Source organism: Cajanus cajan, chromosome 2 (assembly GCF_000230855.2).
Source record: "Cajanus cajan strain Asha chromosome 2, NIPB_CcT2T_4, whole genome shotgun sequence".
Classification (NCBI taxonomy): Eukaryota; Viridiplantae; Streptophyta; class Magnoliopsida; order Fabales; family Fabaceae; genus Cajanus; species Cajanus cajan.
This window is the reverse complement of record NC_138518.1, coordinates 55,017,439-55,041,417: the sequence shown is the minus strand read 5'-3', so window position 1 is coordinate 55,041,417 and position 23,979 is coordinate 55,017,439. Positions and strand designations below refer to the sequence as shown.

The following is a 23,979-nucleotide window of genomic DNA, read 5'->3' as shown; positions in this document are numbered from 1 at the left end:
AAATCACAACGAGAAGTACTTCTTATCACCCACACTCTCAGAAGAACATATGAAGTCATTAAAATAGGAAAATAGGGAAGAGAAAAATGGACTAGAACTTATCCACAAGTCAAAGTTGCATGTGTTAGAGCAAATACACCTATCAGTCAATAAAAGACAATGCCTCTGTAGCCACAATGCCAGGAAAGTACAGAGATGTCTAGGTCATGATTAATGTCAGACATAGAAGTAAACAAATGGCACAAAAGACTTCGTGAAACGCAGATTCGGCAAGCAAAAATTTAATGAAAGATCAAATGCATTAAATGCAAGATCTACGAAGCTTGAACAAACTAAACAAGAGAATCAGACTAATCAAATTGAAAAAGACAAAGCACAATATGGGCACCAGACGACTATGAGTCCAATATCAGATGAAAGTGTGTCAAGGACAACCTTCAGTGCAACATAAGGAATTAGACGAAACATGAGACAAAGAATAGAAAAAAGTCAACAACATAGAAGACGAAGGACAACACAAACTAAAAGACACATCAGACAAAGAACAAAGTTTGTCCACGTGTAACGTTAACCAAATCAAAGAAAGTCAAAGCATTAAAACTTAAATGCTCAAACGAAAGTCAAGATTGAGATGCATAAGACCAACAGATGCAGACGAAGATTGTCACGCAAGAAATTGAAGAATCAAGTCTTAAAAGACAAATCAATGCATCGTCTATAATCACTCAAATGCTCTCAATGTAAACGCGTGATCAAAAAGAAAAGAAGAAGAAGAAGAAAAGCACGCAAAAGCAAAACATGCATGTGTCAGAAAAAGTACATTATTTTTTCAGAAAAGGACAACACTCTACAACTATGTGACCAAAAAAGGATAAAAAGGTTCCTAGGTCCCTGTTAAATTTAGACACTACTGCTACCAAGGCAAAGAAGACTCCACGCAAGGTCTATCATAGGAAGCAACATTTAATGCAAGAACTCAAGCATTAAATGAGAAGATCAAACTAGTCATAAACGACTATATCTGCTTCAACAGACACTTGCAACGAGCAGATTCTACAAACTATATATATCACTACCTCAAACCTTAAAAGGTTGGCTTTTCGAATATGAACAAAAGTGATATCAAGTCCATATAGTAACGAAGCCAGAGACAGAGCATATAGAGTCAAATGTACCTTAGTGTATTTCTCTCTGTAGACTAAGGAGTTCTAAGTGTAACTTAGGAACGTGTACCTTAGGGAATGTAACAAGTTTATGTATCCTCTCCGTGAGAGTAAACCATACTCAATCATTGCAAAAACTAAGGATGCAAACCTTAGTGAGAGTATCAACCCGTGTATCCTCTCTATGAGAGTAACCTAAACACTTAAACCAAACTTGCCTAGTTTATATTTGTAAAGCCTGAAGAGGCTAGGGAAAGAATACTTGTAAAGCCTGGAGAGGTTAGTCAAAGAATACTCACTGCTAGCCAAAAGTGGCTGATAAGAATATACTAGCGTCGACAAGTAAAGTTGATGGGCCAAGAGGTGGTCGAGAATACTCACTACTAGCCAGAAGTGGCTGATAAAAAATACTAGCGCTGGTGAGTGAAGCTGGTAGACCAGGAGTTGTCGAGAATACTTGGGAACCAGAAGTGGTTTAAGAATACTAGAGATGGTGAGTGAAGCTAACCAACCAGGCGTGGTTGAGAATACTCGTGACTAGGAGTGGTCGTGACCTGGATGGTCTGTAATACTCATTACTAGCCTGAAGAGGCTGATAAGAAAATACTAGCGCTGATGAGTGAAGCTGGTAGGTCAGGAGTGGTCGAGAATACACAGGTCCAAGAGTGGATGATAATACTCAATGCTAGCATAAAAAGGCTAATAAAAAAATACTAGCATTGATGAGTGAAGTCAACGGGCCAGAAGTGGTCGACAATACTTTTGTACTGAATTGCATATTTAGTGGATCCCTTTAGTTGAAGGAGACTGGATGTAGCTCGGTCTGAGTGAACTAGTATAAAATAACTTGCACTGCTAATTCCTATGCCTCAGACGCATATCTTCATTACTGGTGAAATCTTTGTGAAAAACTTCGTCCACCCCGAATCTCTTAGTGAAATCATTTTTCAGACGCAGCCGCAAACTTTGTTTAATATATATTTAATACACTGAAGAGTTTTATCTACTACTTATCTTTAAATGAAACTATCTTGAAAAGGAAAATGCAAGAACTTTAATCATTATTATTATATGAAACATTTTCCTTCAGCAGACGATAAATCTTTCAGACGCAATGACCTTGTGTTAAGCAAATTCTGCATAACTGTCTGGTATCTAAAAGTGCATTGGACGAAGAACATTATTCTTGCGAAAATGGTTTAAAATTCCTTCTTACACACACACACATATTCAACCCCCCCTTCTATGTGTTTCATGTCTAACTTCAATTCCCAGTAAGGTTTTGAATGAGACAAATATAATACATGTTGTTATTTCTAACAAGTGTGTTAGTGTTTCAGAAAAATATAAGTACAAGCAAAATGAAGAACGAAGCATGTGCAACTTCCCAAACCAGAACTAAGACAAAGGGTAAAAGCTACAAGGCATCAGATGAAGAGATCAAACGAAACCAAGCCCAACACAAGAAGGAAAATAATGAAGCCTCAGATGATACAAGATCACAGACAATGGATATACATAAGACGAAAAGAAAAATCAAAGTCTACCTCTCAGACTGAGACTTAAATTCCAGACGCAGACAAAGAATATTGAAAAATGTCTAAAGTCCACTAAGTCACAACGAGAAACATTGCTTATCATCCATACTCTTAGAAGAACACATGAAGTCATCAAAAACAGAAGAAGAGAGAAGAAAAATGGACTAGCGCGTATCCACAAGTCAAAGCTACATGTGTCAAAGCAAGTACAACTACCATTCAGTAAAAGACAACATCCTCATAGCTATAATGCCAAGAAAAGTACAGATATACCTAGGTTATGATTAAAGTCAGACTTAGAAGTGAACAAACAGTACAAAAGACTTCAAGTAACACAGATTTGGCAAGCAAACATTTAATGCAAAATTAAATGCATTAAATACAAGATCTACGAAGCCTGGACAAACTAAACAAGAAAATCATATGAGGGTTAGTCAAGCAGCAAGACTAGGTCTGATCAAAAGATAGAAGAACATTCAACAAATACTAGACGAGGCCTACTACAAGTCGAAACCTTGAAGTATTAGACGAAAATCCAAAACAAAGCTAAATCTAGAACAAGACAAAAATGGGTTAAACATCAGATGAAGCCCAATGGTCAACTTAGATGAAGAATAGTCAAGGCAAGGCACATCATGAGAATCAGACAAACCAAGCCAACTGAATATATAAAGTATGATATGTGTGCCAGACGACTATGAGTCTAAATATCAGACGAAGGTATGTCAAGGACAACCTCAAGTGCAACATAAGAAATTAGACGAAACATTGGTCAAAGATCAGAAGAAAGTCAACTATGCATCAGATGAAGGACAACACAGACTGAAAAGTATTATAGACGGAAACAAAACCTGTCCATCTACAATGTTGACTAGACGAAAAGAAAGTCAAAGCATCAACGTCATACACTCAAGATGAAGGTTAAGACTTGAGATGCACATGGACTACCAAACATAGACGAAGATTGTCAGGCAAGCTCTTAAAGAATCATGTCTCAAAGGACAAATCAAGCATCATCTACAATTATATAAATGCTCTCAACATAATGGTGTGATTAAAGGAAGAGAAGAAGAAGAAGAAAAAAAAGCACTCAAAAGTAAAAGCATGCATGTGTCAGAAAAAGTACATTACTTTTTCAGATAAGATAATGTTCTGAAGCTACGATGACCGGAAAAGGACAAAAAGGTTCCTAGGTCTTTGCTAAACTCAGACACAGCTGCTAACATGGCAAAGAAGACTTCACGCAATGTCTATAAATAGAAAGCAACATTTAATGCGAGATCAAACTAATCATGAATAACTACATCCACTTCAAAGGACACTTGCAACGGGCAAATTTTACAAGACTATATATATATCACGACTTCAAACCTTGAAAGGTTGGCTTTTGGAAAAAGATGAGCGAAGAGTGATATCAAGCCCACGAAGCAATGAAACTAGAGATAGAGCGTGTAGAGTCAAATGTACCATAGTGTATTTATCTCTGTAGACTAAAGAGTTCTAAGTGTAACATAGGAACATGAACCTTAGTGAGTGTATTCATCTTTGTATTCTCTTTGTGAGAGTAAACCACACACTCAATCCTTGTAAAACTAAGGTTGTAAACCTTAGTGAGTGTAAAAACATATGTATCCTCTCTGTGAGAGTAAACCAAACACTCAAACCAAAAACTATCATTTGTAATTTGTAAAGCCTGAAGAGGCTAGGGAAAGAATACTTGTAAAAGCCTGGAGAGGCTTGTCAAAGAATACTCACTAAGAGCCAGAAGTGGCTGATCAAAGAATATTAGCGCTAATGGTGAATTTAGCGGGCCAGGAGTTGGTCGATAATACTCATTGTTAGCCTGAAGAGGTTGATTAAAGAATAATAGAGCCAATGAGTGAAGTTGGCTGACCAGGAGTGGTCATGACCTAGGTGGTCTATAATACTCACTGCTAACCTGTAGAGGCTGATTAAAGAATACTAGAGCCAATGAGTGAAGTTGGCCAACCAGGAGTGGTCGTGACCTGGGTGGTCTATAATACTCACTACTAGCCTGAAGAGGTTGATTAAAGAACAATAGAGCCAATGAGTGAAGTTGGCCGACCAGGAGTGGTCATGACCTGTGTGGTCTATAATACTCACTCCTAGCTAGAAGAGGCTGATTAAAGAATACTAGAGCCAATGAGTGAAGTTGGCCGACCAGGAGTGGTCGTGACCTAGGTGGTCTATAATACTCACTGCGAGCCTAAAGAGGCTGAACAAATAATACTTGTACCTTATTAAAAATATAGTGGAACCCTTCATTTGAAGAAGACTGGACGTAGCTCAGTCTGAGCGAACCAGTATAAAAATACTTGTAGTATTTTTCAATGTTTTAGACACACTTTTATTTGGCTAACTTAATATACTGAAAACTTCATCTAATGTTTATCGTCTATTAAAATTATCTTCAGATGAAAACCACACTTGTTCAATTTATTATCTTAAAGAACGATTTTCGTTTAAGAAACATTTTCCCTAAGCAGACGATAAACTCCTAGACACAAAAGTCGTTTGTTGAACCAATCCTGCACAGTTCCAGTTTAGCACTCAAAACAACATTTTATTAGACAAAGAAGAAGTCCCTTGCGAAAATGTTTTTTAAAATGCCTTTGTTCACACACACATATTCAAACCTTCTTCTATGTGTATTTTCGCTAACTTCATATCCCACATCTGCTTGGCACTCTTGAAGTTGTGTACTTTGGTGTACTCTTCCTCAGATAGAGCACACATGAGTGCATTTCGGGCTTTGGAGTTCAGCACGAATCTTTGTTTTTGTTCTTCATTCCAACGTGCTTTAGGTATCTCCCTACCAGCCTCGCCAAGTGGAATGTAGTCTCTTTGTTCTATGACATCCCACATGTCTATATGACATGCGTCAAAGAATGCGATCATTCTTTGTTTCCAGTAGTAATACTTTGTTCCTCTGAAGAGAGGTGGGTGGTTCACAGCTTGTCCTTCATTTTCCATCGATCGTTATGTACCCTTGCAGTGTTAGATGCTCAACCCAAGGGGTCAAGCTCTGATACCAATTGAAGTTAGTGGAAAAACACACAAAAGGGGGGTTGAATGTGTGTGTGAACGAAGGAATTTTAATACTATTTTCGCAAAGAGACTTTTTTTCATCTAATAAGAATATTATTTTGAACAATTAAAAACTGTGCAAGTTTGGCTTAACAAAAGATTTTGCATTTGAGAGTTTATCGTCTACACAAGAAAAATGTTTCTTAAAATTATAAGTTAAGTAGGTGTATTTTTCGTCTGAAGATAGTTGCAGTGAAAAATAAGTAGTGGACGAAATTTACAGTATAATATATCAGCTAAACAAAATTGCGTCTGAGATATTGATAAAAAGTGCAAAGAGTTTTATGCTGATTCACTTGACTTGAGCTACATCCAGTCTCCTTCAACCGAAAGGTTCCACTAATCACAACGAATTACAAGTATTATCAACCTAGTATTCTTAAACCACTTTTGGTTCCCCAAGTATTATCAACCACACCTGGTTCGCCAACTTCACTTGTCAGCGCTATTATTCTTAAACCACTTCTGGTTCCCCAAGTATTCTTTCAACTAGCCTTTTCAGGCTTTACAGCAGATAGATGTTTTGAGTGTGTGTATAACTCTCATAGAGAGGATAGGATGGTTTCTACACTCGCTAAGGTATGTAACCTTAGTTTTACAGAGATATGTGTTTTGAGTGTGTGTATTACTCTCACAAAGATGATAGGATAGTCTCAACACTCGCTAAGATAAGCTATCTTAGTTTTACACAAATATACAAGACTGTACAGGAAGAGATGTAAGTTTTCTTTTATGTTCGCTTTTGCTTATTGGTCGTTGCTTCACACTTCTTCTTCCTTCTCTTGTTAGGTCTTGATATTTATAGCCTCGTGATAAATCTACCTGTTGTTTAAATTTGAAAGTGTCCGTTGGAGCGGAGCTTCCCATTGGCGCAGATAGTAGTTTGTTCATGGCCATATAGATCTTTCATTTAATGCATTTGATCTTGCATTGAATGCTTGCTTACTGAATCTGTGTTACGTGAAGTCTTTTGTGTAGTTCGTTTACTTCAATTTATGACTTCAATCATAACCTAGGTATTTCTGTTCTCTCTCCCCGTTAGTGTGGCTGTAGAGGCATTGTCTTTTTCTGAAAAGTAGGTGTATTTTCTCTGACACACGCATGCTTTGACTTGTGGATACGCGCTTGTCCATCTTTCTTCTTTCTTCTCACAAATTTGATGACTTCGTGTGCTCTTCTATGAGTGTAGACGATATTTGATATCTCTTGTTGTGAATAGTGGGCTTCAGATGCTTTTTATTATTCTTCGTTTGAGTATGGTAATGTATCTCAAATTTGAGTCTCCGTCTAAGAAGTAGACTTTGACTTTTCCTTTCGTCTGGTCAGTTGTGAAGATGAAAGACTTTAATTCTGTCTGGAATGTTTCTTCGTCTTGTGTTATCCATCGTCTGATACTTTGTTGACCTTCGACTAGTAGTACGCCTTGTCTTGTATTTGTTGTATTTTCATCTGACTTTTGATCAGGCTTAGTCTTGATGCTTGATCAACCATCGTCTGATACTTTGTACAGCTCAACCAGGCTTCGTTTGGTTTAACCATAGTATGTGTAATAGGACGTACTTCATTTTTCAGTTTTGTTTGTTCTTATATTTATCTGAAACACTAACACACATGTTAAAAATAACAATATGTATTATATTTGTCATATTCAAAACCTTGTTGGGAATTGCTTCGTTTGACTTAACAATCTATGTTATAATTCCATTGGAGAACATTTATGTTTTATGTTGATTAATTTTCTCTATACACACACACACATATATATATATACACACACACACACACACACACACACACACACACATATATATATATATATATATATATATATATATATATATATATATATATATATATATATATATATATATATATATATGAGGAGGCATCCGTTTATTCCTAGAGTAAGTCTACCTAGACTTACTTTGTTCAATAACTCATGTTCTATATCAAATTTCAATGATCTAATAGTTAAATTTAAAATTCTTAATGCATAAATCAAATCTGCAAATTTTTAAAAAATTTGAAAATTATTTAATATTTTGTTTCGTAAATTTAAATCAATGTATAAAATGATTTTATGATTATCCGTCAATTTAAATTAATAAAATAAAGTATCAAATAATTTTCAAATTTTTTAAAAATTTGCATATTTGATCTATGCATTAAGAACTTTAAATTCAACAGCTGAATTGTTAAAATTTGATACAGAACATGAGTTATTGAAAAGAATAAGTTTAGGTAAACTTACTCTTGAAATAAACTGATCCTCCTCTCTCTCTATATATATTGTTGAACATATATTAATTGCTTGTATGATAATCTTAATTAATTTTGTATTTTTTGCTGCTAGTCGATGAGTTGTAAAATGCAAGATCTATTAGGTCATTATAATTAGTGAATTTGTCAAATATTGCCATACAAAATTCACTAATTTTTATTTTTGTTAGTAAAAACATTATATTAAATTTAGTTAATTTTGCATAATTATCTCAATGTATCTTATATATGTTATTGGTGACATGAAAAATTAAAACTATATTTTTTAAAATTACAAAGATTAAAAAATTTAATTTTAAATTTGAGAGATAAAAAAATTTACTAAGAACTTTAAAATATATTTAAATTTTATAATAATTTAAAACATTAAGAGGAAAAAAAAAATAAAATGCAATAAAAGAGATAAAATGAAAAATGGGCGCAGTACAAAGTATGTGTACCTAAACTACGTACACAAAATTTGTCGGGAGAGATAAAATTTGCGTGGAATTCCACAGAGAGAGCAAAGTAAGTTACCACATCGCAGTCGCATACTCATTTTCGTCTCATCGACACGCCAAACACTGAACAGTGTTTGTTGTTGTCTCAGTCTCTTTTGCACACACAAGTCACAACCCCTAACCTCCTTCTTCACTTCACCAGATCTCACTCACTGCAGAGACAAGACGAAATGACGGTCATATCGGTTCATCAATTCGCGCAATGCATCACTTGCCACGCTTGGAGCCCCGAACAATCCAGTAATCATCCTCTCTCGCTCTCTCTCTCTCTAATTTTTCTTCTTCTTTTTTTTTTCTGCGAATTTTAGGAAATCAGATACGATTTAAATTTTTTATTTGTTCTGTTAGTTGATGGATTGTGGTTCTGTAGATGCGATTTTGATTGGATCTAGTTTTGTGTTTCTTCCTGTGCGTTTTAAGTTTTTCACTTGAAAGCGAACGAAGGTTGTCGTTAGTGGAAATCTTTTGAGCGAACGTTGTTTAGTGGCGAACTTGGTTGTGTCGAGAATCGATTTCTTTTGCTTTGGATTTTGACGCGTTTGGATTCATAAGACTTGGAAAATTGCTGATGTTGCCGTGTTTAATGGTGTGTTTGGGAGAAGGAAAGATGTGTGTAACTTGTTTGATTGTTTTGATTATCAGTTTGAGTAATTCGGTAGTCTGATTTGAATCTAGGGTTAAATATACTATTATTAATCCTTATAATGAGAGTGAATTTTGGTTCTGGTCATTGTGAAAGTTTTTCTATGGTTTTCATCTCTAAAAAATCTGAAACCATTGTATTTGGTTTCTAGTGTCATGTGTCACTTGTTCACCGCGTAAATGTGGAATGTGTTTAACGGAGGATTAGGTGATCATTGCATGTTGCATTTACTTGTGTTTGTGAATCTCTATTGTTCTTTTTATAAATCCTTAAAATGAATGTTATTTATTTATTTACCTTAAAAGCAAAATGAATGTTAGGTACGAGAAACAGTGATTTCATATTTTGAAGGGATGCAAATAGAAAGAGAAAAAACATAATAAGCTCCGAAATAAATAAAAAAACATCTTTTTATAAAAACTAAAAACATATTTAAACCTGAAATTTGTTACAACTTTTCAAAAACTAGTCTGCTTTCTAGCTGCTGGAGAATGTTATTATTTAAGGAGAAAATTAGTAGTTATATTATTGTACACTGTAATCCAAGATGTATAGAAGAACTTGAGAGAGAGGTACTAGAAGTTTTGGACCCAAAGCAGAAAATAGGATTACAGTGCGTGTGTAGCGTACATTGTGAAATGTTTGTACAAGAAGGGAAGTGGAGAAGTAAGGAGGTTGAGTGATAAATTGTTTGGATATTTAAAACCCTCCAAATTGGGGGTGACTTTATTACTTAAAAATGTACATAAACGGGGTAGTTTTGGAGGTTCACATGATATACCCTTGTTTTCTTTCCTAATAAACTCCCAAATGAGAAGAGTCTTTACTTAAAACCTTCCCTTCCATTGCTATCTCTCCATCCAACCACATCTAGCTTAATGAGAAGGAATGAAGGCCGTCATTAATTATCTGTGTTTTATTCAATTATTAAATATCTCTTTTTCTTTATTTCTTTCCATTTTCTTGCCCCCAACTCCATGTTTCCCCCCTTTTAAATGAATGACAAACATTTATTGAAATATACTGAACCTAGATGGATGGACCTTTTCATCATGCATGTTGGCCTTAGACATCAATTTTATTTCTGGACTAAATCAAATGTGATTCATGAACATAGTTATTGATTGTGTGCTATACCAGCGTGCAAGCCCTATCACAGCCTCCTGCTGCAACAAATTTCAGTTTGTGGAGAACTTTAACGCCATGCTTGTCATATAGTGATTTGAAGCCAAAGTTGTCACCATTTGTACTGTTATTGCAGCATAAGGGTAAAGCCCCATTTCCCCCCCAGATTCTGACTTTTAAAGCCCTAATATTTTGATATTTTACCATTTCCCAGAAATATTTGGCATCAGAATATTGAAAACCGTCTTTTGCTCCTTTCCATTCATTATTGTTTGAATCAAGCATTTTTTTTCTCGTCCAACCTCATGAGCTCAAGCCCACTGATTGCTGGCAGTATTTCTGGCAATTCTAGCATTTACCAGTATTTCTGGTCACGGGAGTCTCTAGCTACTCGACCTCAATCATGCACTTTTTTTGCAAGTTATCGGCTTACTCTCTGCTGACCTTGATCACATCTTGTAGACCTTTATTTTTGTCACCTCTGTTCTTTTACTCAACCCCCACTGTTGAATGACTTATTAATTATGAATATGTTGTTAATTTTGAATAACTTTCTATCTTTGAGTATTTATGTGCATGATATAAATTATTTGTTAGATCTTTAGTCTTTGTTAAGTGGTATAGCTGCTATGAAGCCTGAATTCTAGTACGGCAGGGGTATGATATGACACGGATATAGGAATATGACAATTTTGTTTTTAAATTAAGGATACAATTAATAAAAAGTTACGGGAAAATGTATATAGATGTAGAATATTGGTAAAAAAAGAGACATTAATCATTTCTCAATAATTCATAATTGCAATGATCACAATTAACAAAAAGATATTTGTGAGCATAACAAAAAAATTTCAGTTTCTGCCCAGATCATGACCAATCTTAGCTAATTATATCAATAAATGCATCTTTGGTAGAACTGAAAACAATAGCCTACAACTCAAAAGCATCATTACTAAACTACTGTCTAATGCTAATTGCATCACTCTCCTCTCCTCTTCCCCCATTACCATCATTTAGAAAAAGCATAGCTTCTTCATCAAGAGATAACTTTGCCAATTCAAGAAGTCCAGCACCATCATCAAGTGGATGATGTATATCTCCACTAATGTCTCACAACCTTGTCTCTCCTTTTTCATACCATTCATCTTCCATGGATAAAAGTTGAAGGTTGAAATGCACATAAACTAGATTTTCTACCCCTTTTGGATCATTTTGTTTTCTTTAAATTTAAAGAATGAATAAAAAAGTATGTACTCCAATTTCTCTCTCAGCTGAGGAAGGACATGGCTGCACAAGAAGCTTAAGGGAAGCTTTTTGGATACATATCTACAAGCATCCTTGAAAAAAAAAAGGATAAAAAAATAAATAAAAAATTTATACTATCGGATATGTATCTGGAAGTATCTGAGGAGTATCAGTGTCTGACATAAATGCGACACCGATACTCTTTCATTTTTGGAGTATCCTTGAAAAAGAAGATAAAAAATGATTAGATACTTTTTGGAAGTAATCTGAGGAGTATTGGTGTCTGACACATATACAACACTGATACTCTTTTGTTTTTGGATTATCCTGGCTTCATAATATAGCTGCCATCTCACTATCTACTATCCCACTATAGCAGTTTTGGTGTAGGCCTCTTTGTGCCACTATCAAAGGGTGATAGCTATGTTCATGAAATGTGTAAATTGTAATCAAAACTTGTTGGAACTGGGAAGTTTGATCTCAATGAGCTAAAATTTAGGTTGAATGTTTTCTGTTATTTAGCTGTTTGTGGGTCTTCTGTCAAAAGTTAATACTAGGAAATCTATTTCAAGTTGTTGTTTTGGTTTAGATGTTTCAAGTTTTTTTTTTTTTTTTTTTTTTTTTTTTTTTTTTTTTTAATTATACAAATTGACATCATCTTTGGGAGTTTTACTATTTCATGAAAATGATGTGTGGGCATTTGAACATTTCATGTATCATATTACATACTTAAGATAAAAACTACAGTTCATGGGGCTTACCATAACAAATCTATTTTTTATTGCCTTTTAAGGCATATGATTGCTGCTTTTATTAATTCTTCAAATATTATAATATATTTTTCTCCTTCTGTAGTGGTTGCTTTTTGTCCAAATAATAATGAAGTGCACATATATAAGTTGGTTGAAGACAAATGGGAAAAGGTGTATGTTCTTCAAAAGGTACTCTATTAGTATTCCTCCCTTTTCTCAATCAAAATAATGTTATTAATTCTGTACTCGTTCTTCTGGATGTGATCACAGTTAGAAAATATTTTAAAGTTAATACTTAATATAGATTGTCAGGACTCAGAAGTGATTGGACAAGCAGCAAGACTTATTGCAATTTTTTCTGCAATAAGTTGTATTAGTTTACCAGTGTTCTATGAACTACTATGAGTACTATCTGAGTCTTGAAGCATTTGAATCTTTGTTCATGAAGGCACGTATTCTTGTGGGGATCAACTGCTGAAGTTGCAGAGGACTAATAGTTATTGATGTACCCACTCATGCTTGATTGCTTCTAGGATTACTTAATTATTTACCTTTTTGCAATTAGAGACTGCTGCTAGGATTACCTTGCAATTAGGGGCTGCTGCTAGGATTACCTAAAGAATTGAGAAACTTATGTGGGAATATTTCCCTGTCCTTTATTAATTATCTTTTGACTTTACACACTTCCCTGAGTCAAAATTTCCTTAATTTTAGGTCCAGTTCCTCTATTATTATCGTTTTCAATAAATACCTAAAGAGAAACTTATGAGGGATTCCCCTGTCCTTTTTAATTTTTATCTTTTCACTGTACACAATTCCCCTGTTCAAATTATCCTGTGTTCTAGTATCCACTTTATTCCTGGATTTTTTTTCACATTTGTACAACAGCACCATTGTTTAGAGGTTTGGTGAATGTTGCGTGTACCCTCTGGCTTTGAAGCAATTCTAATTGATTAAGTGAAGATGGTTTGAAAGGACCACGGAGGGCAAAACCTTATGCTGTTCTGCTATACAATGTGTTTGGTTTTAGCAAAATGCTTCTATGTCCAGGGTGCTTCATTATCTTTAACACTCTTATGAGAATTTTGATTATTTAGACTTCTTTTTGGATCTCTGGGATGCCTTCTTTAGGATGCCTTCCCATCATATTTACACCCTCTGATTTTGAAGCAATTCTAATTGATTAAGTGTAGATGGTTTGAAAGGACTATGGAGGGCAAAACCTTGTGCTGTTCTGCTATACATGTTTGGTTTGAGCAAAATGCTTGTATTCTCCAGGATAGTTATTCAAATCTTACAATTTACAATTCGAATCTTATGATTTGAAACAATTTGGCAACCTCCCGATTCATATCTTAAGATGAATCTAAAATGATTTTGTATCTTACGATACATGAATGAATCTATGCAATTTTGTAGTATTGATACGAATCATAAGAGTTAACTATTCATTATTTTTTTTCTCTTTTACCTTTTTTTCACCAATTATCATGAAAAATTGAAAAGTCGTATAAGCTTAAATTGTTAAATGAAAAGGAATTGAAGGAACACTTATGAACTTATCCTATTTGACTATTTTACAAGTCAATTTGTCACTCATTAATTCAATTTGGCCTTGAGTGCTTTTGTATGTGCCTTGTGTGTTTGTGTGTGTGTGTGTGTATATGTATGCTATTATTGGTTATTAATAATGAATCTTACAATTCATGATTCGATTCGATTCATGATTCAAAAAATAAGCTTTCCGATACACAAATTGTATCCCGATTCAACTACAATCTCCAGGTTGCTTCATTAGCATTAACACTGTTATGGGAATTTTGATTATTTGGGACTTCTTTTTGGCTCTCTGTGATGGCTTCTTTAGGATGCCTTCCTATCATATTTGCAGAGGGATTATTGGGTAAATTTTATTGTCTTAGCTAGAATCATACATTGTCCTCTTTTCTTTTTCTACGATGATTTTTGTTTCTCTAAAATATTTATTTTTGTACCACATTAGGTGGGCAGAAAGTGTGGATTGCTCGGCAATCTCTCTTCTCTAGAGTAATTTGTTTGGTGTTTTTGGCAGAGATTGGATTTGCCCCAAGGATCCTCAGAAGTTCCTTTGTGTTAATTTTTGAAGTGGAGATTGTTTGAGATTATGGGTGGTTCCCATATATTATGTTCTGATTTATTTGTTATCATTGATTGTTGATGTTTATTTTTTTTTTTGTATTTTAAACAGTTTTCTCATTTCTGTATAATAGCATATCAGGTTTATTCCTTCTAGATTTAGGATAATTCTTTCATTTTTTTTCTTCTTGTTCCTTATATATTTATACATGTATCTCTCAGTGCTTTGTATCAAGTCAAATATATCAAAATTTTCAGTTTTGCTTTGCATTTTAAACAATTCCTTGCTTATCAAAATAATCATAGGATTCCTAGAAGTAAACATGCAATTTTGACAACCTTGATGTTAATAATATCATGATTATTTTTTTTTCCAACACATTTCTGTTTGTCACGGTTTAACAAATTTGGTTGGAGATTTTGTGAATAGTTTTTTAGTTGTGTTTTGGCTTTTTATCTCAGCATGACCAGGTAATTTCTGGGATAGACTGGAGCAGAAGATCAAATAGAATTGTTACTGCATCCCATGATCGGAATTCGTGAGTGCCTGTGTGGTTTAAAACATTAGACCTATCACCCTAGCTTTTGGTTTCTTTTTATGGTTGCCTTTTTTTCATATACACAACAATGTGTAATAACAAATTAAAATACGAACCATGTGTTCTTTGTAGATATGTCTGGAACCTTGAAGGATCAGAATGGGTGCCAACTCTTGTTATCCTTAGACTAAACCGTGCTGCCCTTTGTGTTCAATGGAGTCCAAAAGGTATGAATCATATTGCCATGTTTCAGTTGCTATGTTTCTCTTCTTAAGTAAGGATAGTTCATATATTCATGAAACTTTATGTAGGACAAACAATTATTCTGAAAGTTATACGAGTTATGCCTGCCTTCTAGAATTAGATAACATATTTTTGGTGTTTGAATCATCTCAATTGAAAGCAAATGTGCAGGAGTGAAATCTTTGTTTGCTTTTCTACTCTCTGCACTGTTGAATTACACTTAGTGACTGTGTTGGAAGATGTAATGATGGCTAAGAGGCTATCATAAGCTAACTCTAGTTATGCACTGTTATGCATCTCTAATGCAATTTTTTTATATTTGATTGAATTTTTGCGAGCCCAAATCTTCCAAGTCTTTGGTGTAATGTTTAAATTGGAGGTTTGATCCTCCTCTTGGCCACTTTTATCCTTTCCTACTCAGGTGCTTGCACCTGTGACATTATTGTTGTTGCTGTTAAAAGATTATCTGCTTCTGATGCATTTCCAATTTCTGTGTGGCAGAAAACAAATTTGCAGTGGGAAGTGGAGCCAAAACTGTTTGTATATGCTACTATGAGCAGGAGAACAACTGGTCTGTTTCGTTGTACTTTGTTTCCCAATTTTATTTGCTTCCTGGCAATATAATGGTTTTGTGTAGTTTGTGCATTCTATATTCACCTTAGATCTTCTTAATCCGTAGTTTTAGACCTGGATGTTTATAGAAGGTGTGTTTAGAGTTTAGACAGTATTATGTTGTGTCAGATAGCCTAACATTGGAAGCATTGTTTTAATTGGTTTCTAAGGCATCTAATGCCCCCAATATATATCTTCAGTTAGTGGAATAGCTGGTTCATGTCCTTGACAAATTAACATGTTCATAAAGGTTGACCTTGACAATATTTAATAATTCAAATTGATGGGGTATGGAAGACAAATATCTTTAAAAACAATAAGTATGTTGAGACTGAGTAGATAGTATTCAACACTGAGAATCCTTTCCTACAAAATTGAAACTTGGATGTTTCCTAAGATTTAAGTAATATCAAAATACAATTTTCCTGTATAACATGTTGAAAAGCCTCCTTAATTGCGGTCACCCCTAGCCTGCCTTAGTTGCAACCTCTTTAGAGGCTGCCTTAATTACAGCCTCAAGGATGGTGTTTAGTCTCACATTGATTAGAGATATGTCTTAAATAGAGCTTATAAAACTTGGAAAGTGCTCAACATACAAGCTGGTTTTGTGGGGATTGAGTTAGGCCCTAAGTCCAAATTCTAAGAAAATGATTATTTCTCATCAAGTTTGAGTGTAGTCATTGTGGTCAAGGTTGTCAAAATCAAGTTTCAATGTTGCAAAGGAAGAGAGGTGTAAGATTGTCACATGAATTGTAAGTTTCAACTAAAATGCAAAATTATATTTAAGCACACATGCATAAAAAAATAACATAGATAAGAAAAATAACCTCTAAATCACAACAAACATTTAATTAAACTTAAAGATTCATAAGGTCTTATTCAACTCATGAATCCAATAAGTTTTTGACAAGACATAGGCAATGCATAAACTAAAGCATAAAAGAAAATAGAAAATAAGACCAAGTATCTAACAACAAAGCACATTGCAACAAAGAGGGAACAGACAACTGAAGAAGAAAAAAGAAACAGCTACAGTCAACAGAGAGGGAACAGAGAGCAACAGAGCATGTGGCAACCCAAAGGACCAAATGGTCAGAGAACACAATAACAGTGAATGGAAGGGGTCCGTTAGGGTAGAGGGAGGAAAACCACAAAGGGTGGGGAAACCAGAGTCACTCGAGTGTTGAGAAAGGGTCACACCACATTTGACCACTCAAAATGGAAAACAGGTTTTATTTTTAAGGGTCATGCAACCGCAACCTTGTTTGTTTTGCACTAGCAGCACATTTTTGGAGTGCCACTCTGATGATTCAACACTTTGGTGGATTTTGAATGGTGACTTGCCAGGGCTTAAAAAACATTGAATTGTGCTATATTGCAATCCAATGAGTTGGTGGATTTTGACATTGATTGTGGTCTTGTTGAGAATGTGATCAAATAAAATAGAGATGAGAAATCAATGAAGCGTCTTATGGAACATTGGGATGAGAAACCAATGATCTTTTAGCTCACAAGTTTCATGAGAAAATTAACAATGAAGCCAGGATTATAGCAAATTAGCAATACATATGTTATTGATAATGACACTAATTTCAATTGGTTTGCATGATTAATTGTTTCTGGATTTTGGGCTTGTTATGTTACCTTAGTTCATTTGAGACTCATGTATGCCATGCCAGTTTAGACAGTAGTTTGTTTGAGACTTGCATAAGGTTATTTATTGTTACTGTTTAGTTCAATTGAGAAATTAGTTTGTTCGAGACATATGCAGGATTTTGTAGACTTGTTATGCTACTTTCTAGTTAATTTGGGATTTATGTTGACTTTAGTTAGAGTTGTCGTGTGTAATGAATTTTCTGTTTTGTATCTTGGCATTATTTTAGCAATTAGCATGTGAAAATTTTCTTATTATATATGGCAGACCCATGAGTTCACTCATGAGTGTGTTGGGTTGGATCAGGTTGAAGGAAAAATGTATTTCCCTAACCTTTACCTAATCCAATCCGCTGCTTTCATGAGAAAGTTGAGTCCAAAAAATCCTAAACCCTGCTCAACCCATGATACCCATAGTTGATATAATTGGAATATTAAAATTTCAACATAGTTTTGGGTCTTTCTTGTCATTAATTTATACATTTGTATTTACTTTGCAGGTGGGTCAGCAAACTTATCAGGAAAAGACATGATTCTTCAGTGACAAGTGTTTCTTGGCATCCGGATAATGTTAGTCTGACTTTCTCATATACATACATGCCAGCATACATACATACATATGTAAATACATATATAGATATAGATAGATTTATATTACAGTGTTTGTTATTATTTTATAGTAGTTAATAGTTATTAAAAGCCTTTCTTGTATACCAAGTAAGGTCCAGGTTAGGTTGCACTTGCTTCACTTGAAAAATTCTTCGAAATGATTCAAATTTTTTTTATGGTTATATTTGGGTTATTATTATGATATTATTTGTAATCCTCAATATTTTAAATATATAATGTGTCTGGCTTTTCATATACATACATATATAGATAGATGTATATTCCGTGTCTTTGTTATTATTTTAAAGCTGATATTAAAAGCCTCTTGTATACCAAGTCAGCTTCAGATTAGGTTGCACTTGCTTGGCTTGTTGAAAATTCTCAGAAATGATTTATATTTTTTTATTTGGCTATGTTCTGTGGATTATTATTGTGATAGTATTCGTAATCTTCAATATTTTAAATATATACTATTTATTTAAACTTTTCTTGTGACCTCTTGTTTCTCTCGGATAATGTCTTGGTCTGTTGAATTATTTTAGTTTCAGGATCAAATGTTAGATTATTGTGTTTTGAAATATATTTGTTATGTGATATAAAACCCCCTATGCACAACATCTTTTTTTTTTTTTTATGTTTTAACTGCAGATTCTTCTTGCGACAACATCAACAGATGGGAAATGCCGAGTATTCTCCACCTTCATAAAAGGCGTTGATGCAAAGTATGATAAATGAAACTCTGAATGTGGCCAACTTTTCTGTTTATTTTTTATATCACTCAAGCTTAAATGTGGAATTGGTGCAGGGATTCAAAAAAGGGTACTTCATCAGATTCAAAATTTGGAGAGGTTCAATTTTAGCACTTATTCCTCATGTGAATTTTTTATATTCATGATCAGCTTAATGTATATTTGCATAGGTGTTGCAATAAATACATTGCTTGTGAAGCCTGTTAAACATCATATGGATATATTCACATGTTGATTGTAAAGTTGAAATTGATATTATTTATAAAATAAAAACACTTAAGGTCTGGATTTATATATTTTACAGTAACTGCACTGAACATTTTTTAGCATATTGATCAATGACTGAATGTGTCTGATATTTGGTTTGTGCAAGACTATAATAACTGAACAATGGTTTCTAATTAGTTTTCTTGTTAGAGCATTTTCAATACTAGAACCCATTTTGGGTTCTTAATCCATGTTTTGTGGCTCTCTCAATGCCACTTTGGATTTAAGAAATTTCTTTATTTTTGCTCCAATGGAAGAACTTAACATTAGTTCATAATACATTTTATGGAGCCTACATTTTTTATTTTTATTTAAGTGAAAATAATAAAAAGTTAAAAACATTTTTTGTTGATTAGAACCAGCTCTTTAGAGTTCTTATAAAAAACAGTTTTTACACTGTTTCATCTACATCAAATTGCCCCAATGGTAAAATTTATAAGAATCGGTTCTTATATTTAAGAACACAAGTAAGAACTCATTGAAAATAACCTCAATGAATTTTCTTCCATCTCCTAAAAAAATAAGAAAATAGAGAAATGAAATGAAAAGACCTGTTGGATTAGTGTAGCTTCTGCTTATTATTAGAATTCTAACTCAGAAAGAGAGAGAGAAAGAGAGAGAGAGAGAGAGAAGAAAACTCGTATTTCTATTATGATTGTGAAAACACATAGTTCAGTTGTAACTAAACTCCAACAGAAAAAAGAAAGTATACAATTCAGCAGGTCTCTATAATAAGAGCCTGCACCTATACTACTGAAAACCAAAGAAAACTATATTAATACAACTATCAGTCTAGTATTCTAACACTTATGATGTTTTTCTTGTCTAACAGATGATTGTTCAGCTGGATCTCTCATCGTCTTGGACATTTGGAGTCAAGTGGTCACCAAGTGGAAATACTCTAGCGTATGTAGGTGAGAAAATTCTCTCTTCTGGCTGGTTACACTTTGCTAGTTGTCATTATGGCTGCAAGGGAAATGTATCCTTTATCTGTTTTCATTTTTCTTCTTTCTGATGTAAAAAATTCAACATTGCTTATGAGCTTCTGATGAAGTTTAGTTATTGAGCTTTTGTTTAATAAAAGAATAATAAAGAATAAACATGTTAGTATTATTAGGTTTTCATGGTGCACAAAGATTTGATTTATATATTGACCCATCATATTAAAATAAAATATCAGGGTCTTTCATAAAATCATGGGGGAAATCATTGTATTTAATTAAGTCTGCGTATGTCTTTTACTTGTGACAAACTGTATTTGTTGATATTATACAGGTCATAATTCTATGATATATTTTGTTGATGATGTTGGTCCTTCTCCTTTGGCCCAAAATGTTGTGTTCCGTGATTTGCCCCTCCGTGATGTGGGTCAGCATCCACTCTATCTTACCATTTTTAGTTTTGCATGGCCATTTTGCGGTCAATTTACTAACATTTTCTGGAACTGGTGGATCATTGTATGACATGTTTTCAGGTACTATTTGTTTCTGAGAGAAAAGTGATAGGTGTGGGATTTGATTGTAACCCAATGGTTTTTGCTGCAGATGAAAGGGGAATTTGGTACGTGCAATTTCAGATATTTGTGTTTAAGATTGCCCTTGTCAATGTGGCTTGGCCAATTTATATGCAATCTTTCTTGTAGAGCTAATTATTGAGGCTTTTCATCTCTAAATGATGATGCTTTTAAATATCTTTAGTTGGAAGGAAGAGAAGCGATTCTTTTGGTTCCTGATATATTTTTCCTTCATTTGTGGTGTGTTTTTCCTCTAGGAGTTTTGTCAGAAATCTGGGAGAACGGAAAGCAGTATCTTCTGGATCCAGATATGGCTCGCAGGTAACTTAGTTTCTTGCAAAAGATTCTTCAATATTCAGCAGTTATGAGAAACATGAAACTCTAGCAGGAAATCAATTTCATTAATTGTAAATGTAATGTCTAAACATGGAAATACTGATGTAGTTGTGGAATGGCTAGCTCATTGTAGAGAGAATTCCTGGTCCTCCTAGCACAAATTTAGATTTGAGAAATTAGAAAAATGGCTAAATTATATTTTTGTCCTTTATTTTATTTGTTAGATTCATTTTGGTCTTTTATTTTTTAAAGTGTTCATTTTAGTCTTTTATCTCTTAAATTTGGGTCAATTTGGTCCTTTTGAAACAACGATTGCTTTCAATTTTGAGACATGATTTTAGATTATTATTTGACTGATTCAAGACTTGAAATTTGTCTGATTAAATTTACTTATATGAAAACTATTGGATACAATTGAAGTTCAAATAAAAAAGTATTACAAACATGGTGAAAATTGCATAAAAATAAGTCCAAAAAGTAATTGAAAACTCAATATAATTTCATACTATTTTCGAGTTATTAATGAGACATGTTTTTCACACGATTTTCACTATGTTTATAAATTTTTTGGATTTAAAAGTTAATTAAATTTTATAATTTTTATATTGTTGAATCTAATGTTACAAGTTTTACGTCTTGAATCAGTTGAAAATTAATTCAAAATTGTGTCAAAAAATTAAAATTTATTATTGTTTTAAAAGGATCACCAAATTGATCCAAATATAAAAGATAAAGGATCGAAAGGAGCATTTTAACATATAAAGGACTAAAATTAATCTAAAAAATAATATAAAGTACCAAAAGTATAATTTTGTCTAGAAAAATAGAAGGATCAAAGATAAAGACCTTGTGTTGTGTAGCAAGACTTTATCTTGGAATCATCTTGTAATCCATGCAAGATCTTTTATCTAAGCTTCGTACCAAAACAAAATCAATTTGCAACCTTGAGGTTCCACTCTTATAAGTGATTAGATGCCTTAAAACCAATGTTTATCATCTTGAAATCATGAGTTTTTGGAAATTCTTACAATGCAAGTTTAAATCTAACTCAATTTTACAAAACTGACTTATAAGATGAGAATTGCTCCCCACTTATATGCATTATTATGCTCCTACAAGATTAGACATTTGTGGGTGGTCTGATAAAAGTACGATAATGGGTGACACAATAGCCTAACAACAAATGCTCGTTAGAATAGGTTCTAATATCATCTTTGAAAGTAGATTGAGTCTAATTCAACTCTAAAAAATTGGCTTATAAGTTATCTAAAATCAACAATATTGTCCTTCCTAGTAAGTTCCTGTAAATCGCTGCCTCTGCTGATATGCCCATTTAGATCCCTGTTATGAGTTTCTTTTCTTATGAAAAGCCTTAAACCAACCTCTCCAGATCTTCCTAAAACTTCTTTCAAAATTGTTTCTGATCCAATGTGTGGTGCATAAGCATTCATAGTATTGGCTAGCAGCCATTAATTTTAAAGAAAAAACCTGTCCCCAGTCATTTTTATATAGACCCCATTCTCCGTCCAATTCTTGTCCACAATACTTGTCAGTGTACCAAAACCTATTTAAACACTCTTGGACTAGCTTGTTTACTCACATTCATCCAGAAAAATGTGAGCATCCTTGCTCATTTAACACTACATCCAAGTGCTGATGTAGCGACTTTTAACTCATTTAGTATTGTACTCCAACCATTGTGTGTTACTTCTAGGCAACTACCTAGCGCACTCCTGTCATGAGTTGTCCATGTTTGGGGTTTCAACAAGTTTTTATGTTGTTGATTTGTCGAGGGCATAATTTAACCCCCTGTTTACCAATGCCTGGGAACAAAAAATTAGTAAGGGACACAAATCACACATTGGTTTATAGAGAGACCAAAAATGCTATTAAGTATTTCTTTTATTATCTAAATTTCATATATAATGTTGCAAACTTTGACATCTAAATAAAGCTTTAGATAGGTTGGCACATGGTCATTAGTTGTATATATTTCATTTATTCATGTAGTATTCATTTGTCAAATTATGTCTTTTAATCAGTTCTCTGAAGCATTTGGGAAGTTTTATGGCCAATCAAAGCATGGAGTGAGCAATGACGCAGTTGAAACTTCAAGAACGCGTGGAATTGTTCATGAAAACTGTATAAAGTATATATCTCCTTCATGAGCTCCGTACTTTCTTTAAATGTGATTGGTTGTTTGCATATTTTCTTTGTAAAATGCTTAGTTTTTTCAATTCTACGATATGGTTGCTCGGTTTCCATTGTTCTATTTATTTTGCCCATACCCGCAATACAGTGTATGAATTTTATAAACAGAGTCAGGAAACTTGGAAGTCCGTATAAACTGCTAATGACTGGGCTGATTTTTGGGCTTTGTAGTTGTATTATGCCTCTTGGGGATCATGGCTCATTGAAAAGGCGTTTCAGCACATCAGGTTAGTGAATGGTGGATGGTAATCTGAATTTTTTATGTTGTCTGTGCTGATAATGTTCTTTGTTAGTTTCAATTAGGCTGCTTCTGCTAATTTCTACTCATCGAATCTAACAGGATTGGATGGAAGAATTGCTGTATGGGATTTGGAAAATGAGCAAGATCTGTTGGAATAAGCTTATCAGTAAATTGTCCCATCTTCGTGGCAGTGTGAAGCTGATTGTCGCATGCAGCATTATACCTTGTAAATTAATTTGGTTATGAGGGATTGAAGTGATCTCTAATCATTATAATCAAGGCTTGAATGTCTCAGATATCAGCTCTTAGAATATGTTTATAAACTGTACCTGTATGTTAACGAATTATCCTTTTCTATATTTTGGCTGTTGTTTTTCATGCAATGACTCTCTCGGGAAAAGATATATAACCAATAATATATTCTTACAGAGGAATATCAGTGTTCATCTTTAGACGACTTAAATGTTCTTTTTCTCTATGCATGACATATTTTCATCTGGTCCATCATTTTCCTGAAGTTAAAATTCAGTCCCTGTA

General features: G+C 33.8%; 1 protein-coding gene across 2 annotated transcripts; it reads left to right on the top strand.

Moving 5' to 3' along the window:
* Positions 1-8,545: 8,545 nt before the first annotated feature.
* On the top strand, positions 8,546-23,876 carry LOC109814666 (actin-related protein 2/3 complex subunit 1B). Of its 2 annotated transcripts, none has more exons than XM_029274639.2 (16): positions 8,546-8,596; positions 8,732-8,829; positions 12,458-12,543; positions 14,932-15,008; positions 15,141-15,235; positions 15,753-15,822; positions 18,017-18,086; positions 18,774-18,847; positions 18,931-18,973; positions 19,974-20,055; positions 20,417-20,505; positions 20,616-20,701; positions 20,912-20,975; positions 23,033-23,139; positions 23,373-23,428; positions 23,542-23,876. In XM_029274639.2, the coding sequence occupies exons 2-16, from the start codon at positions 8,760-8,762 to the stop codon at positions 23,598-23,600; spliced, it is 1,128 nt and encodes a 375-aa protein (XP_029130472.1). In that variant the 5' UTR covers positions 8,546-8,596; positions 8,732-8,759; the 3' UTR covers positions 23,601-23,876. The 2 variants fall into 2 exon arrangements, with proteins under 2 accessions (XP_029130472.1, XP_082924581.1); XM_083068455.1 differs by lacking the exon at positions 8,546-8,596 and adding an exon at positions 10,373-10,500 and having other exon boundaries at positions 8,603-8,829.
* Positions 23,877-23,979: the final 103 nt, after the last annotated feature.

What these genes read in the sequence shown, in the direction of transcription:
- LOC109814666 (XM_083068455.1), top strand. Translation starts at nt 8,792, where the DNA reads ATGCATCACTTGCCACGCTTGGAGCCCCGAACAATCCA. An exon ending in TGTTCAATGGAGTCCAAAAG is followed by an intron (nt 15,236 to 15,752) that starts GTATGAATCATA and finishes TCTGTGTGGCAG; the next exon opens with AAAACAAATTTGCAGTGGGA. An exon ending in GTTCATGAAAACTGTATAAA is followed by an intron (nt 23,140 to 23,372) that starts GTATATATCTCC and finishes TGGGCTTTGTAG; the next exon opens with TTGTATTATGCCTCTTGGGG.